The sequence below is a fragment of the Xenopus tropicalis genome, chromosome 2, assembly GCF_000004195.4.
Source record: "Xenopus tropicalis strain Nigerian chromosome 2, UCB_Xtro_10.0, whole genome shotgun sequence".
Classification (NCBI taxonomy): domain Eukaryota; kingdom Metazoa; phylum Chordata; class Amphibia; order Anura; family Pipidae; genus Xenopus; species Xenopus tropicalis.
The window spans coordinates 26,515,827-26,529,627 of NC_030678.2; the positions used below are offsets into that span (position 1 = coordinate 26,515,827).

At 41.8% G+C, this 13,801-nt stretch overlaps 2 protein-coding genes across 3 annotated transcripts in view; both read right to left on the bottom strand.

Moving 5' to 3' along the window:
• Window positions 1-5,974, bottom strand: part of LOC100493583 (multidrug resistance-associated protein 1) — a 36,218-nt gene extending 30,244 nt beyond the window's left edge. For both annotated transcript variants that reach the window (XM_012957969.3, XM_031896609.1), the window contains exons 1-2: window positions 5,578-5,974; window positions 3,921-3,982 (exon numbers count right to left, since the gene is read on the bottom strand). In XM_012957969.3, coding sequence (XP_012813423.2) covers window positions 3,921-3,982; window positions 5,578-5,637 — 122 coding nt within the window. In that variant the 5' untranslated portion in view covers window positions 5,638-5,974. The remainder of the gene's footprint in view (window positions 1-3,920; window positions 3,983-5,577) is intronic.
• Window positions 5,975-9,128: 3,154 nt separating this feature from the next.
• Window positions 9,129-12,663, bottom strand: rbm11 (RNA binding motif protein 11; the record flags this gene model as incomplete). Its single annotated transcript, NM_001102783.1, is given in 5 exon segments — window positions 9,129-9,552; window positions 10,046-10,133; window positions 10,574-10,652; window positions 11,090-11,252; window positions 12,402-12,663. Coding segments are annotated over 5 exon segments (732 nt in total). The 3' UTR covers window positions 9,129-9,246.
• Between the last annotated feature and the right edge of the window lie 1,138 nt (window positions 12,664-13,801).

Below are 13,801 nucleotides of genomic sequence, written 5' to 3' on the forward strand. Positions count from 1 at the left end.
CATTGAAACAGGGCTTAAAAAGTACAATACTAAAAACTCATCATAAAGTCCTGTTTTAAATTTATTATTGAATCTCAGGGGCAATAGGAAACTAAGCGGAAGCATGTGAGTCATGGGAGTCTCCGAGAACCTCATTAAATCAGCCTAACTACTGCGCAACACCTGCCCAATGCATCTGCTTCCACACATAAAATATGTTTATGCCAAGAGCTATTGTGTTACCAAGACAGCTACCAGGGAAGAACGTCAGATATTATACTGGCTGGAAACTAAGCCAGTACAGCTCCTACTGTTATTACAGGGGTTAAATTGGAAATTGGTGAAAGTGAAGGATAAAAGACTATTCTCTGAGGCCTTGTGTCTAGAAGGTTGGTTCTTAGATGGCTAACTATAATTTTTTTCTCATAGCAGGTTATGCACTTCTTATCTAGTGGGCTAACCCCATCCCTACCCAAGGCAAAATATATTTTGTTTGATATCAATGATTTCAATGTAATTTGTGACGTTTTGCCCTTTCGCTCATCACTAATAAATAAGTAATAAATAAATATTACAAAATTAAGTAACTCCCTTCCCTGTGCCACTCAAACCACTGAATTTTTTTCTCCCTTGGTGGTTAAACCTTTAAAAAGTTCCAGCTGCGCAACTACACCGCATTGTTATTCAGTACCAAAATGGTGACATTCACACTAACTCTGCCTTTATTGGGAGTTTTATTGGGAGTTTATTGGGAGCCAGTGGAGGGATTCGAGCACAGAGAAGAGCACCCTGCTCAGGACCCTGGTTAATGCTGAAATAATAATGCATTTGTCCATTATATTGGAGCTGCCATCTCTTTTACATCATGATCCTGCCGGTCTCTGATGGGGGCATATAAGTAATGACCTGGCACATTTTTATAATCAAGGTGCTCACTGTGGTTATCAAATGAGAAACGCCCAATATAATGGAAAGAGGGCACACCTGTTAAAAAAATGATGTAATTTATTTAAACCATATTAAGTACAGCCCAATGCATTTCTACCTGGAAGCACAATAGATCCATATCAGGGTATATGTCCCTGGTTTTGTGTGGAAGAACACTGGGCCATATTTGAATTATTTATGTGGAATTGTTGTACCCTGTAATTAGTGATGAGCGAATTTTTTCAGCAGGCACGGATTCGCAGTGAATTTCCGCATTTCGCCATTGGCGAATTGTTTCGCGAAACTTATGTGAAAATTTGCCGCAAAAAAATTTGTCAGACTGAATTTTTCTTGTCGCACGTCAAATCGGCCGTGGTTGCGTAAAAAAATGGGCGTGGTCACAGCAAAATCCATGGGCAACAATAATAGACGCGGGCAACAAAAAAGACGTGGGTGACAAAAAAATCGAGCGACAAGTGCGTTTCGCAAATTTTTCGTCGTTTCCCGAATTTACTTGCCGTTTCGCAAGTTTTATGGCGAAGCAAAATGGGACAGATTAGCTCATCACTACCTGTAATGTGTTTTCTCTGTAGACTCATATTGTCTCTGCTGAGGAACCAAAGTATAGGCATTTATGGGATAAAGGCCCCCCATGCACACCTCTGAGTTTACCAAATGGGTAACTGTTTGTGGGCATATCGATTGCTGTTCAACCACTCCTGCCTATGTCACACACATACAAGTAGTAGGTTTGCTGTGGGTCTTTAATAATATGCCAGAACACACCTATTGTATCAGCACATTAAAAGTGTTGTGTTTAATAACAACCCCCACTTGTCTGTACAGAAAAGTCACACCAAGCCTAATTAATTCTATCACTTATTTTACATAGATGTGCTTCATGATAGGTTAGAATGTTTGCATGTAAATCACTTCTGTTGAAAAATGACAAGTACTTTGTCACCACCAACCCCAACCCACAGGTACGGAGGAAAAGTATAAAACAGCTTTGAGAAAAGCTCCCCTTTAAACTTCCTGTTTTCTAATAAAGAGATTTTCAGCCCTTTTTAGAGTCACAGAACTTGTGATTGCTGCTAGAACCTCAAGCAAATTGCAGGGAACTTCCAGACCGACAATATACAGTGGTTCTCCAAAGTCTGTGAACCCTTCTAAATTTTATTTGAATGTGACCTAAAACACCATCTAATTTTCAAAGTCCTAAAAGTAGATGCTGAAAACCTAGTGAAACAAATGAAACAAAAATTATTATATCTGGCCATGTATTTATTGAAAAAAAAATGATTCAAGAACACATCTGCGTGTGGCAAAAGTGAGTGAATGGTGCAATCAGAATTTGGAGTGACCCCCTTGTGCAACAATAACTGCAACTAAACGTTTGTGGTAACTGTTGATCAGTTGTTCATCGACTCAGAGGAAATTCTGCCCATTCCTCCATACAGAACAGCTTCAGCTCTTTACAAATGACTTTACAACCGGTTAAAAGTTAGCTCACTCCGGCACGGTTAGTCATTTTCCTACACAATGGGGGAAAGTACGATTCAGCCAAAGCTACACTGTGTTTAGTCAAACAAGTTAGTCAACTACAATGGCATTCTTACGTAATCCATATTCAGCCACATTTGTGTATAACCCTAAAGGATAGGTACATAGTACTGTATAGCGGAGCCACAATATGTGACTCACAAAACCGTGCTTGGCAGATGTGTATCACATATTTACAAAATAGTCTAAAAGCAGAAAACCAGCACATGGTAGTTAAGCAATCTGATCATCTTTGTTGCATAACAAGCAAAGTTAGCCTTTAGGGTGCCGTTGCACAGGGTATCGCAGGCAAGGGTGTGCCAGTATGACAAGCTATGTGTACATACACTACTAACATTGCCATGAGTACCGCCTGAACGTTAAACTGAGATAAAACATTCTTTTAACTGTCGAGTAATATTACTGAAGTATTGTTTTCCATAAGGCATCATGTAACCAAAAGCCAGCTTTGACACTAAAGTACCACATATGGTAAATGGTCAGTTGGGTAACTCCTTAGACTGGAAAACAATTACATATACTTTCATTTTGAATGTGCTTAGATTTGCTGCACCGCAGTGCTCCAGTCTTGGGTTCAGCTCTGAACAATGTGGGGTGTAAGTATTTTGAAACACATTTTAGCATGTACGGGTCTACGGGTAGGTCCCATTTCCCAAGTTTTTGGGTGATTCTGATTCTCCAAATTTTTGTCTTGTTTATCCACTACTGATATCTGATTGCCACCTTCCTTAAAAACAGGCAGTTTTCTGTATACCGCCGACCATATCCTGCCCCAACCTGCTGGCCTCTTTCCTGGAATCTGTGGTGTAACTACCATACAGCATCCCTGGACCCCCTGCGCTCATGGGTTCTACTGCATGCCAGTCCTCTCCGTAGCTACTTCTGCAAGTTTTGCTGCCCACCACAAATGAACAATTGAGTGGGCAGGAAGTTGGTGGGGCAGTGGAGTGACATGGATGATGCGAATGCTGTGCTTCTGATGTTCAGTTTTGCTGGGGTGGGCTGTAGGAGTTACTCTACTGCCTGGAATTGCTACTTGCTACCTCTTTGTCCTCTCTCCTGCTCCTAGGGACAGCCCTTAATAAAGAGTACAGCAACCTGAAGGGAAAAGGGGGTGCTATGGGTAAAAAACAACAAAGATTGGTGGGACACTATACTGACACTAAAATGATTTAAAGCAAAAGAATAACTGGGTGCCAATCACCACCAGCCCAACTCCCACAACAGCACAGCATGCAGTCCCAAGTCTTTGGTGGCTGACTAGAAGATAAGAACTGAAAACAGAATGATAGCTAACTGAAAGACTGGTACTGTTGTATACTTACTCTATACTCTATACATACTCTATACATATACTGTATATATACCTTAAAATTCACTTAAAAACACAAATCTTACACTGAAGGGCTGATGAAGCATTCCACTACACCTCTAGAACGCTATGCACTTACCTGCTGTACCAGGAATAGGTCAACCGGCTGAGCAAAGATGCATTCTTCTCAGGATTGTCTTTCTAGGAGTAGAATAAGAATAAAGGAGTGTTAAAAATACCAGTAAGTGAATAAATTATTCAAAATGATTCTAATCGACAGTAAAACTTGGAGGGAATGTCAATATCCAGGAGAGGAAATGAACAGAAACAGGAAGTATGGTATTCATTTCCACAAAAGGTGCCAACCAACCAGGGACTGATGTGACCGACAGCGGACAGGGGTGCTTTGTCTGTTGGCCGTAGAATGACAGTGGCAGCCAAAATGCAATAGTGCTGGCACTTGCATGAGTACTTATAAATTACAGTCACTTTTTTGGCTGTTATAATATCTCTTCTAAAGAACAGTATTTTGTTGACATGTCTAATTCGTTTTCTACGAATTAATGTTAAAATTCCAAGTTGTTAGGCACCCGCAAGTATTTCTTGCTGCTTACCTGCTAACCCGAGCTGGTGCTCCTCATCATAGAATTGACCATCCCCTGCGCCTATAGGGCCTGCACAAAGTGACAAAGCTTGCCCAAGGTGCTACAGGGGATATCTGAAAGAAGGGCACCAGCCCTGGGTAGGGGGTAACCATACAGAATCACTAGGGTGCCTTCTACCTTTTGCTAAATGCATATCACCTGCAGTTTTTACCAGTGGTGTAACTTGGGTCCCATGGGCCCTCCAACCCCCACACTGATGGGCCCCACTCCTCACTCCACACCAGCACTATGTGTAAATCTGGGGTGTCAAGAACAAGCATCATATGACACATGATCAGGGGGTCTGCTACCACTTTGTTTTAATGCTTTGCTATACTGTCATGGGTACAGGCTCATGTTTATTCACAAGGGCTGATCACTGATACTGTTTAGGCCAGTGGCACATAAGGTGTTGGCAGGGTCGGACTGGCCCACCAGGATACCAGGAAAACTCTCAATGGGCCCATGTGTCAGTGGGCCCTCCTGCTCACCCAACCATTTGCCTTGTATGCCTACACCATGGCCATTACTCAATTCTATGTGAGAAGAAACAGAAGAAAAAGGATAGATAATAGTATGTAAAAAGAAGTAATTAAGAAATAAAAGAAATTAAGTGAACAGGGAAGGAAAGGTTGTCTGTAGAGTGGGCCTTTTCTGGTGGGCCCTTGGCACCCCAGCCTGACACTGGGTGTTGGACTTGGTAGAAATCAGTCAGTCAAATACTGACACTCAATGGTCTTTATTTTATGCAATGGAACGAGCCATGACTGACACCCGTGGGGCAGTAACAGGCAGACTGGGGCATTTGCTTCTGTTTTCTGCCAAATGGCACGGGTAGACAAAACCTCATTTAATCCAGTGCAATTTCTCTCCTGTATGAAAACTAAGACTAATTACATTGATTCATTCTCTATGAATGAATGTATAGCTAAGCTGACTCCCTGAATAAAGCGGAGTGCCCAGAGAAAGAGAAAAAGCTAAATATCTACCACTGGTTTAAATCATACCATAAACCCACATGTAGCAGGGCACAAAGGCACGTAATATTACTGATCTTTAACCTGTGGCTCTCTGCTGCATGCTGGGAGTTGTAGTTTACTATTAGCCGCACTCTATACACAGTTTATGACAAATACACCACAAAGAGGTTACCTTGCCGTTGCTAGAGATCCGTTCGTAGGCAACATTGCTCCCTATGAATGCTTTCAGCATTGTCGCTCCGAGTTCTGCCGATGTACTCTGTGCAATGCCGATCCCACAGACTATGCCGGCCTCCCTATGGTTGTGCTGTCACTGCTGTGCGGTCTCCGCTGGGATACATGGCAGTTGCCATGCAGAGAGGGCACCGAGAGAGAGAGCTGTGCCTTAGTGCCGCTGGGCTGCCAGTGACATTGTTACCAGCACTATATGCAATAAGCGCCCTATGCTGTTCGGTGACAATCACCTGCCCCGGTACCCTCTAAATGCACTGCCAGCCGCTCCACACAGGGCACATTCCTTCCGGGTCTGTTCATTCAGTCCTAGCTGAACCGCACAGCCAGCCCCGCCCCCTTCCCTGGATCAGCCAATCACAGACAGGGGCTGCTACACTGGTGTTGTTGTACTCACGAACCTCATGACAGTGACAGCTTTGGCGCTTAAAGGGGAAGTTCATCTTTAAATGACCTTTTAGTATGTTATAGAATGGTCTATCCTTAGCAACTTTTCAACTGATCTTCATCTTATATTGTTTCTGAATTATTTGCCTCCCTTTCTGCCTCTCTTCAGTTCTGCTGGGTGTCAGTGACTCCAGCAACCAAAAACTACTGCAGTTTGAGGCTACATTGCTACTTTCTATCTGTCTATTCTGTCCCACTACTTGTTCTAGCCACTGCCTGGTTGCTAGGGTATTTTGGACCCTAACAACCAGATAGCTGTTGAAATTCCAAACTGGAGAGCTACTAAATAAAAAGCTAAATAATTCTAAAACCAGAAAATATCAAAAATGAAGGCCAGTTGCAAATTGTCTCAAAATATTACAGTCTACATCACAACAAAAGTTACGTTAAAGGTAAACCACCCCTTTAGAGTTACGGGCCCTCCACCCTGAGACACCTGACTTGCTGGCAGCTCCCCTACCCCAGGTTAAAGTACAGCGGCACAGGGTAGGGGCTGCCTAACAATGGAAATAAATTGGGCTGCCAGGTGAGCTTTTTAAGCTGAGGTCAAACAAAGTCAGACTAACTCTAACAGTGGTCATACACTGTCAGATCCACTATTTTACCCATTTACATACAGGGCCAAATAGGACTTAAATGACTTTATTTTATGTCTCTGGTTGTAAAGAGCCAAGGGTTACTTACAGCCCAGAAAGTACTGGTTCTTTCACCTATGCTCCTGTGGGAGGGAAGTTTCCCTTACTGCCACAGGGATATTGTGACCAAGGTATCTTACACAATGGGTGTTACTTTATGCATTTACATATACATGACAAGCACATTTCTAAGTGTATTTTTGCAACAAAACCCTTTTTTTTTTTGCACATTTATCAAGTGCACAAATAATATGTATTGCATTTAATAAAAGCAATGAACTGGGGATGCAATAAAGTGCAGCTCTGAATGCTCAAGAGTAAAATTAAACAGAATTTAATGTAATCAATTAGCTGATGCCTTTAGGTTTGCTCCAACCTTCATCTCAAACACAAAAAAACCACTGGAAGAGGCCAAAGTCCTGCGTCTGGTTTATTTAAGGAGCAGGTACACATGGCTTTTCCTCTTTGGTTTCCACCTAGTACGGGGGGTGGATGTGTAAGCACTGCATAACTTGCCTGTGCTATATACATAAATGATGGTGATGATGATGTGTTGGGAGCTTAGAGCTTGAGGTGCCCATAAATGCGGTAAAGGCAGTGAATAGTATTTTCTGTCTTAGCACACTCATAGGAGTTGTGAGTAAGGGCAGCTTATCAAGCGCAGCATTCACTCCCACAAGGAGCAGTAGTGTGGAGTTTGTTTTTGCAAGTGACATCTTCCGAAGTATAGGGACGACAGTCTGGAGAGGAACTTAGGCTGCTGTTATTTTGAAAGATTTTCCACTGGAGGGTGTCTCTTTACTTGCAAATTATTCCTTCACAGTCTCCTCTGTACTTGCTTAGCTTTTGAAATAGCATTCACTCATTCTGCCTCACCATTTATTCACTCTGCAATTACCTTTGCTACAGTTTAATAAATCATCTTTTTGGTTAAGAATTACTGGCATCTAATCATTTCTCAAGGTACTTGTAAGTTGAAAGCGAATGCTTCCTAAACCTTTCCAAAACCACCTTGAGGGCCCAGCTAAGAGCTTGAGAGGCTCTCACTGTACCATTGGGCTACTGGGGAGCAGCTGGGGTTTTTGAAGGGAAGTCATTCGACCCCCCCCTCTCCAACCCATTACAGATGCTTACAGTTCTTCCACCAGACTAAGAGTGAGCATAAAGTTGAACTTTGTCTTTAAACACCCTAAAAGTAGTAAAGGTATAACGAGCCCGGTGCTTTCGCATTTTTCAGTCCTCTCTGTGTAGCTGCACTCAGGCCGAAGCTGTGTGTGTCAGTGCAGGTACACTGAGCTTCAGAGGATAGCAGCAGGGCCTCAGGTGGCAGTGAGTGGCAAAAAGCTGCCTCTGGTAAATTTAAGAGCCGATTTTCTGTTTTCTGCAAAAAGTGCAATAGTGCTCTCTGCACTAGCAATGCGGCACTCCCTTGACCCACTCCAACACCAAAGCCTAGAAAATGCAGGCGGAGAGGACTGTGCGACTTTAGCCTTACAGTCACCAGCTCCAAGGTAATGCAGTGTAGTGTAATCGACATATGGGCTGGAAAATGTTGCCACTATCTGCAGCTAATCCCTCTGCTGTGGCTGGCCAGTTCAACCCTGGATCTACATCGACTGCACCATCCTATGCCCACTGGCATACTAAGTCATACTCTTCCTGAGGCAACTAAGGACCAGCTCTCTACAATGGGAGTGGGTTGTGCAAAATTGGAAATGTTCTGTTTTTCCCTAGCCTGAGGGGTAGGGGAAAGGTTTGTGAGTGTTGGAGGGATAGGCGGCTACTTAATTCACACGTTCTATTGTGCACATGTCTGATAGGAAGTAATACCGAAAGCAAGGGGTTAATACTAAGCTTCTGTCAGAAATTATGTCTGCTAATAAAAGCTGCCTCATTCCTAAACAGAAAATACAATCAATAAAATCTAAAATCAGAACAAGTATAGTTGGCAAGTGTCACTTTTCCTGGCTACCAGAAAGCAATTTAAATTTTAACTGACATTTTTAAATTTCTGCTTAATTTAAATTTAAAATTTATTTCCTAGTTTATTACTGGTCCAGCGCCCCTCTCCCCTACTTTGCTTTATAGCTCAGGTCTATTACTCACTAGTTCTTGGTGCAGTGTAGGAGAACATTCACAGCCCTTAACCAAACTGCAGTTATTTATTGATTATTAATCTTTTTGACAAATGTTAAAAGGACAGCAAAATGTGTAGCCTTTCCACTAAATTTTATTGGTATATTTCCAATGAATGTATGAAACATACATGTTTGGTGCAGATATTGCTATATTGGGAATATGCACTCACGCATCATATACACATAACATAGCAAACCAAACCTAGTAATTAATCAACCATTATAAAATTCACCAACAGTCAATAGAAACATGACAGCCCCCACAAGTGCAATCAGATTCCAGCTTTGCTTTATTGTACAGATGAGCACTGAATACAATTCCATCCTCTCACTTGATGCTGGAACATTCATATCAGTTATACGTGCGTTTTTGCTTCATCTAACACACACCTAAGTCTTTCTTCTTTTTTTTTTACGCTTTCTTGCCTTTTGGCTCTGTTCATGAATCCCTACAGCGGTGTCTGAGCTGTTACTGGTAGAATCATGTGTTTGTTTCTTTCTCTTTTTATTTGGGTGTTCACAGTTTTGGTAAGTGCTATAGTTGTCTATGTTCCAGTTAACAGAGCTTGGCCCAGGAGCACAGGTGCCTTCTGATTCAGTCGGCCATGGAAAGGGGGTGTTGTTATTCCATGGAATGGCTGGTGTCGAACAGGAAGGTTGCTGGCCCATCCATCCATAGTTTAAACATTGGTTTATCTTGCAAGAGAAAAAAAACAAGATTAAATAACCTACAGTTATGTCTACATATAGAAAAACATATCTATTATTTTTGTTCACAGTCCTGTTATAAGCAAGGTTTATATATTCCATGATGACAATGTCCCAAAACCTTTTTTTTTTTTTTTTTTTTTTTTAATTTCATAGAGGTGCATTAATAAGCAGGGACAACCCAGGCTATCCGACAGAGAGAAGACTGGCTGCCTTCTGTATGCTGCAGCTTACTGCATTAGACTGTCCTTACCTACGTATGTTAAAGCACTAGAATTTAAGATGGTCTGCACATCCCTTCTATCAGGAAGGTGCAAATTAGAGGACATAGATATACATATCAGAGAGTAATGCCATTGCCTATTATTGCAGCACCAGTGTGCACCCATTTGTGCCAGTATTCTAAGGCAACACTGCATAACATATACATGTAAACACAATGTAATGAACATGTTATATAGTATTAGGTAAATATTCTCACCATCCCCTGGAAGAACATAAAGGCCTGCTGAAAATCCACAAAGTTCATGGGCGAAAAGGCAGCAGATCTGTCCTCTGGTGCATTCATTCTGCAAAGTATTGAAATTCAGTTAAACTCTATTGATGTTGTAACCCTGTTGCACCATTAAAAGGGGGCAATGGTTAAGATACCTACACTTAATACAAGCAACATGACCAACCACTCACCTGCACTCGAATAAGTGGTGAATGGTTTTCAAGAAAAGATATATATACTGTATATATACACACACATTACACCCCTGCCGGACAATGCACATAGCATGGCAGCTGGCACAAAGTGAAACAGGCCTAAAGGGTAATTCAGACATATATTACTTCCCTTATGCATATGCAAAAGATTAACAGACTGTTGGGTTTACTGTATAGTATCTCAAATAACAATAATAACTTGTGGCTCTCAAACCCTGTCTCCCTATTGAACGTGAAGCCATTAAAGGTACAATGTCAGAGCACTCTTTTCTGGTTAACATTTAGATGCTTTACTTACCCGTAGTCTTGAGGATTTGGGATGAAACCATTATCTGAACTTTGAAGTGTGTTATTCTCTTCAGCAGAGAAAGAACTTCCTGTGAAACAGTAAAACATATTTGTTAAATTACCAAAAGGGGTAGTTCACTGTTATATGATGTGAACAGGGATATTCTGAGACAATTTGCAATTGGTCTTCATTTTTTTTTTTTTATTTAGATTTTTGTTCAGCAGCTCCCCTGTTTCAAATTTCAGTAGCTATCAGTGCTAGGGTACCAATTTTTTTTTTTTTTTTTTTAATTCAGCCCATAACTCACAGGTCATACAGGTGTCCTATGCCCTATGGTACCCTAAGCTGTGCATCCTCCTCCCTCTGCACATGGTGGAAGTTGAGGAGAAGGGTAAAAAGAACAATCTCCCTGTTTAACTCCATCTTTGTCGTTACCCATGTTGATAAATATGGCAAACAACCCATTACTTTAAGGATTTACCATTCTGAAACCTCTGCGCCTACCAAAGGTGGTTTAGAACTTACCAAACTGATAGTGAACTTTAATTGGCCGTCCATATAGTCGGATGCCATTCAGTAAGGCCTTGGCATAAGGCACAGATTCTGAGTGCTTGAAGCAGACAAAGCCAAACGCCTTTGAATTCCCTTCTTTGTCTTTTGCAATAGTCACTTTGGTAAGAGGCCCAGCCTGAAAGACAGGGCAAATATTAAAAGGCAATTTGAGAAAAATAGCCCTCTGGGCATTAGATCTGTAAAAGGGCAGTAAGGGAGCAGCCAAAGCTGCCTATTTATTGCCGAAAACCTGGCACACAGTGTCTTCACTACAGCAGGGCTAATACACAAGCAGTGGCTTCCTCTATACTCTGATGCAGTGATTAGTAATTACCACACACCCTCTATCTGTTACCTTGGCCTTCACAAACAAGGGTTGCACCAAACCCAACAATAAAAAGGGATGATATTGTTGTTGGTTGGGTTAAGGCCACAGGCCTTTTAGGAACACTTGACCAGAAAGGGGAAAGATGGTGCCTTAAATTTTCTATCTTTTAAAGAGGAAGACACACCTACTGCAATTCTTTATTTTAGCTTAAAGGGGAACTTCTTAACTTCCCATATGACTCAAGAAGTATGGTACTCACATTTCAACCCATCATTAGCCCTAATTTATTTGCCTTATCCGTTTACCCTTATCCGAAGATTACTGCCACGTGGGGCTGAATCAGCTGATTGACTGGCCTCTGCTCCCTTCTGTGTCTGCACTTACAGGCACTATGACAGTATGTGTCAGAAAAGAAACGCAAAAGTATGCATTTTCACCCCAAACTCCGCTCCTTGTGTCTGCACCCAGGCCAACACAGTGCCTGAGAATGCTAGCAGATTGGCTAATTCTTGGCTTGCGTTTATATAAAGCCCCATGTGTCAGTAGCCTTAGAGCAATTTCTGGCTAATAAAGTTTGTGAGTTTGGCGAACAGATGAGGGGCTTGATTTAAACCACATGGGGCACAAATAGCTGAAATGAAAGGAAAATGTAAACTAGCTTTCTAATATACATTAATTACACATTTTCAAAATGATTTTAAAGTTATTTACAAAAAATAGTTGCTATTGAAAGTAGTATTTGTTGACCCACTAGTGCAGACAATAATATCAGATACTACTTTTCAATAGCAGTTAAAAGTTGTTGGTGCAGATCCCCTTTAAGTGGTATTTCTAACCAAATGTTAAAAGATATCCAACGTGCATAACTGTGAGAAATGAATAGAAATATTAGGCTTTATAGCTCTTATTAAGGCAATGGCTGTCCCACCCTTTGATGCCCTTGTATGTGCCAGTCACCTGCAGGAAGAGTTCATACAGAATCTCCTCATTGACACTGCAGTCTAAATTCCCCACAAACAGGGTCCGGTCCAGCTCCTCTTGTCGCCTAAACATGGTCAGCCAGCAGCCGTGCTAACGAATCATGCCAGTCCTGAGTAGCATCACAGCATGCAGACTCTGCAATATGGCAGCGCCACCCAGCCAATTCCTCTCATGGACTGAATAGAGTTTAAGTGGCTGTATCATACTTCATCCTTTCCATCTGAATGTCCCCTTTTTCCTGTAAGATCACAAAATGACATCAAATGCCAGACTAAATGACTATAGAGTAAAGCATATATATCAGTGACTATACAAAAGCAATTCTACAGTCTGACATTTCCATGAAAAAAACACATACGCTTTAGCCCCAGACCAAACAACACTTATTATTATTTACACATATGTATAAAGCACCAGGATTTTCTGCAGCCCTATCCAATAGAAGAGTACATACACTGCAGTGGGATTGCAATAGCAGATGTGTTACACAATATATAACCTTACCTGATTATCTCCTCTCCTAGCTCAGGAATGGCCAGTCAGCAGCCCTCAAGGTCTTGCTGAACTGAAACTCTTTGCACAGTCTCCAGCAGTTGCAGGATGCTGATAGTTGCAGTTCAGCATGAGCTGGAGTGCTGCTAATTGAACCCTCTCTGCTCCTAAGCATGGCTATAAGATCACTAAGAAGAAAAGGCTGTATTTAAAGCACAGGCAGCACACAGATAGAGCGGTACTTGCATAGGCAGTAAGACAGTTCTAGTATTATCATTACCCACTCATGCTGCAGCAAGATTGACACTGCCCCTCTTCCTCTGATTTCATTTCCCCTTTGCCTCCTTCCCTGCCCACTGACCCGCCTCTCTCTGGAATTAACCCTATGCTTCCCACTGAAACAGAACTCCCAGCACAGGAGCAGTCTTCATACTGTTCCAGCCAGGGATTCTCCTTCAAGTCCTATCTATATAATACATCATGCAACACAGCAGACTGCAGAGCCCTATCCTATAATCGTCCCTTTAGATGCATTAATAAAATCCACATGTTGCATAGCTTATTAGTAATCAGTTCAGGTGCAGTCTGCACTGGCTTCTATGCAGCAATGCCCTGAGCCTTGTGTCAGCTTATTGCATTTGATGCATTTCTTTTTTACCGTTCTCCAGAACTGAAATGCAAAATGTAATTACTTGGTTGTTAGGGTACTCAAACCCAGCAACCAGGAAGCTGATAGTGTGGTTTAATTTGTATTATTGTTATTATTCATAAGGTCCATTAGTACAGTGTCTATCAAGTGAGTTATCAACGCTAGCACCAGGGCTGCTGTGAGAGCACACAATTACAGCAGCGCTTTGCCAGTAAAGATATGGTTCTTGCAAACT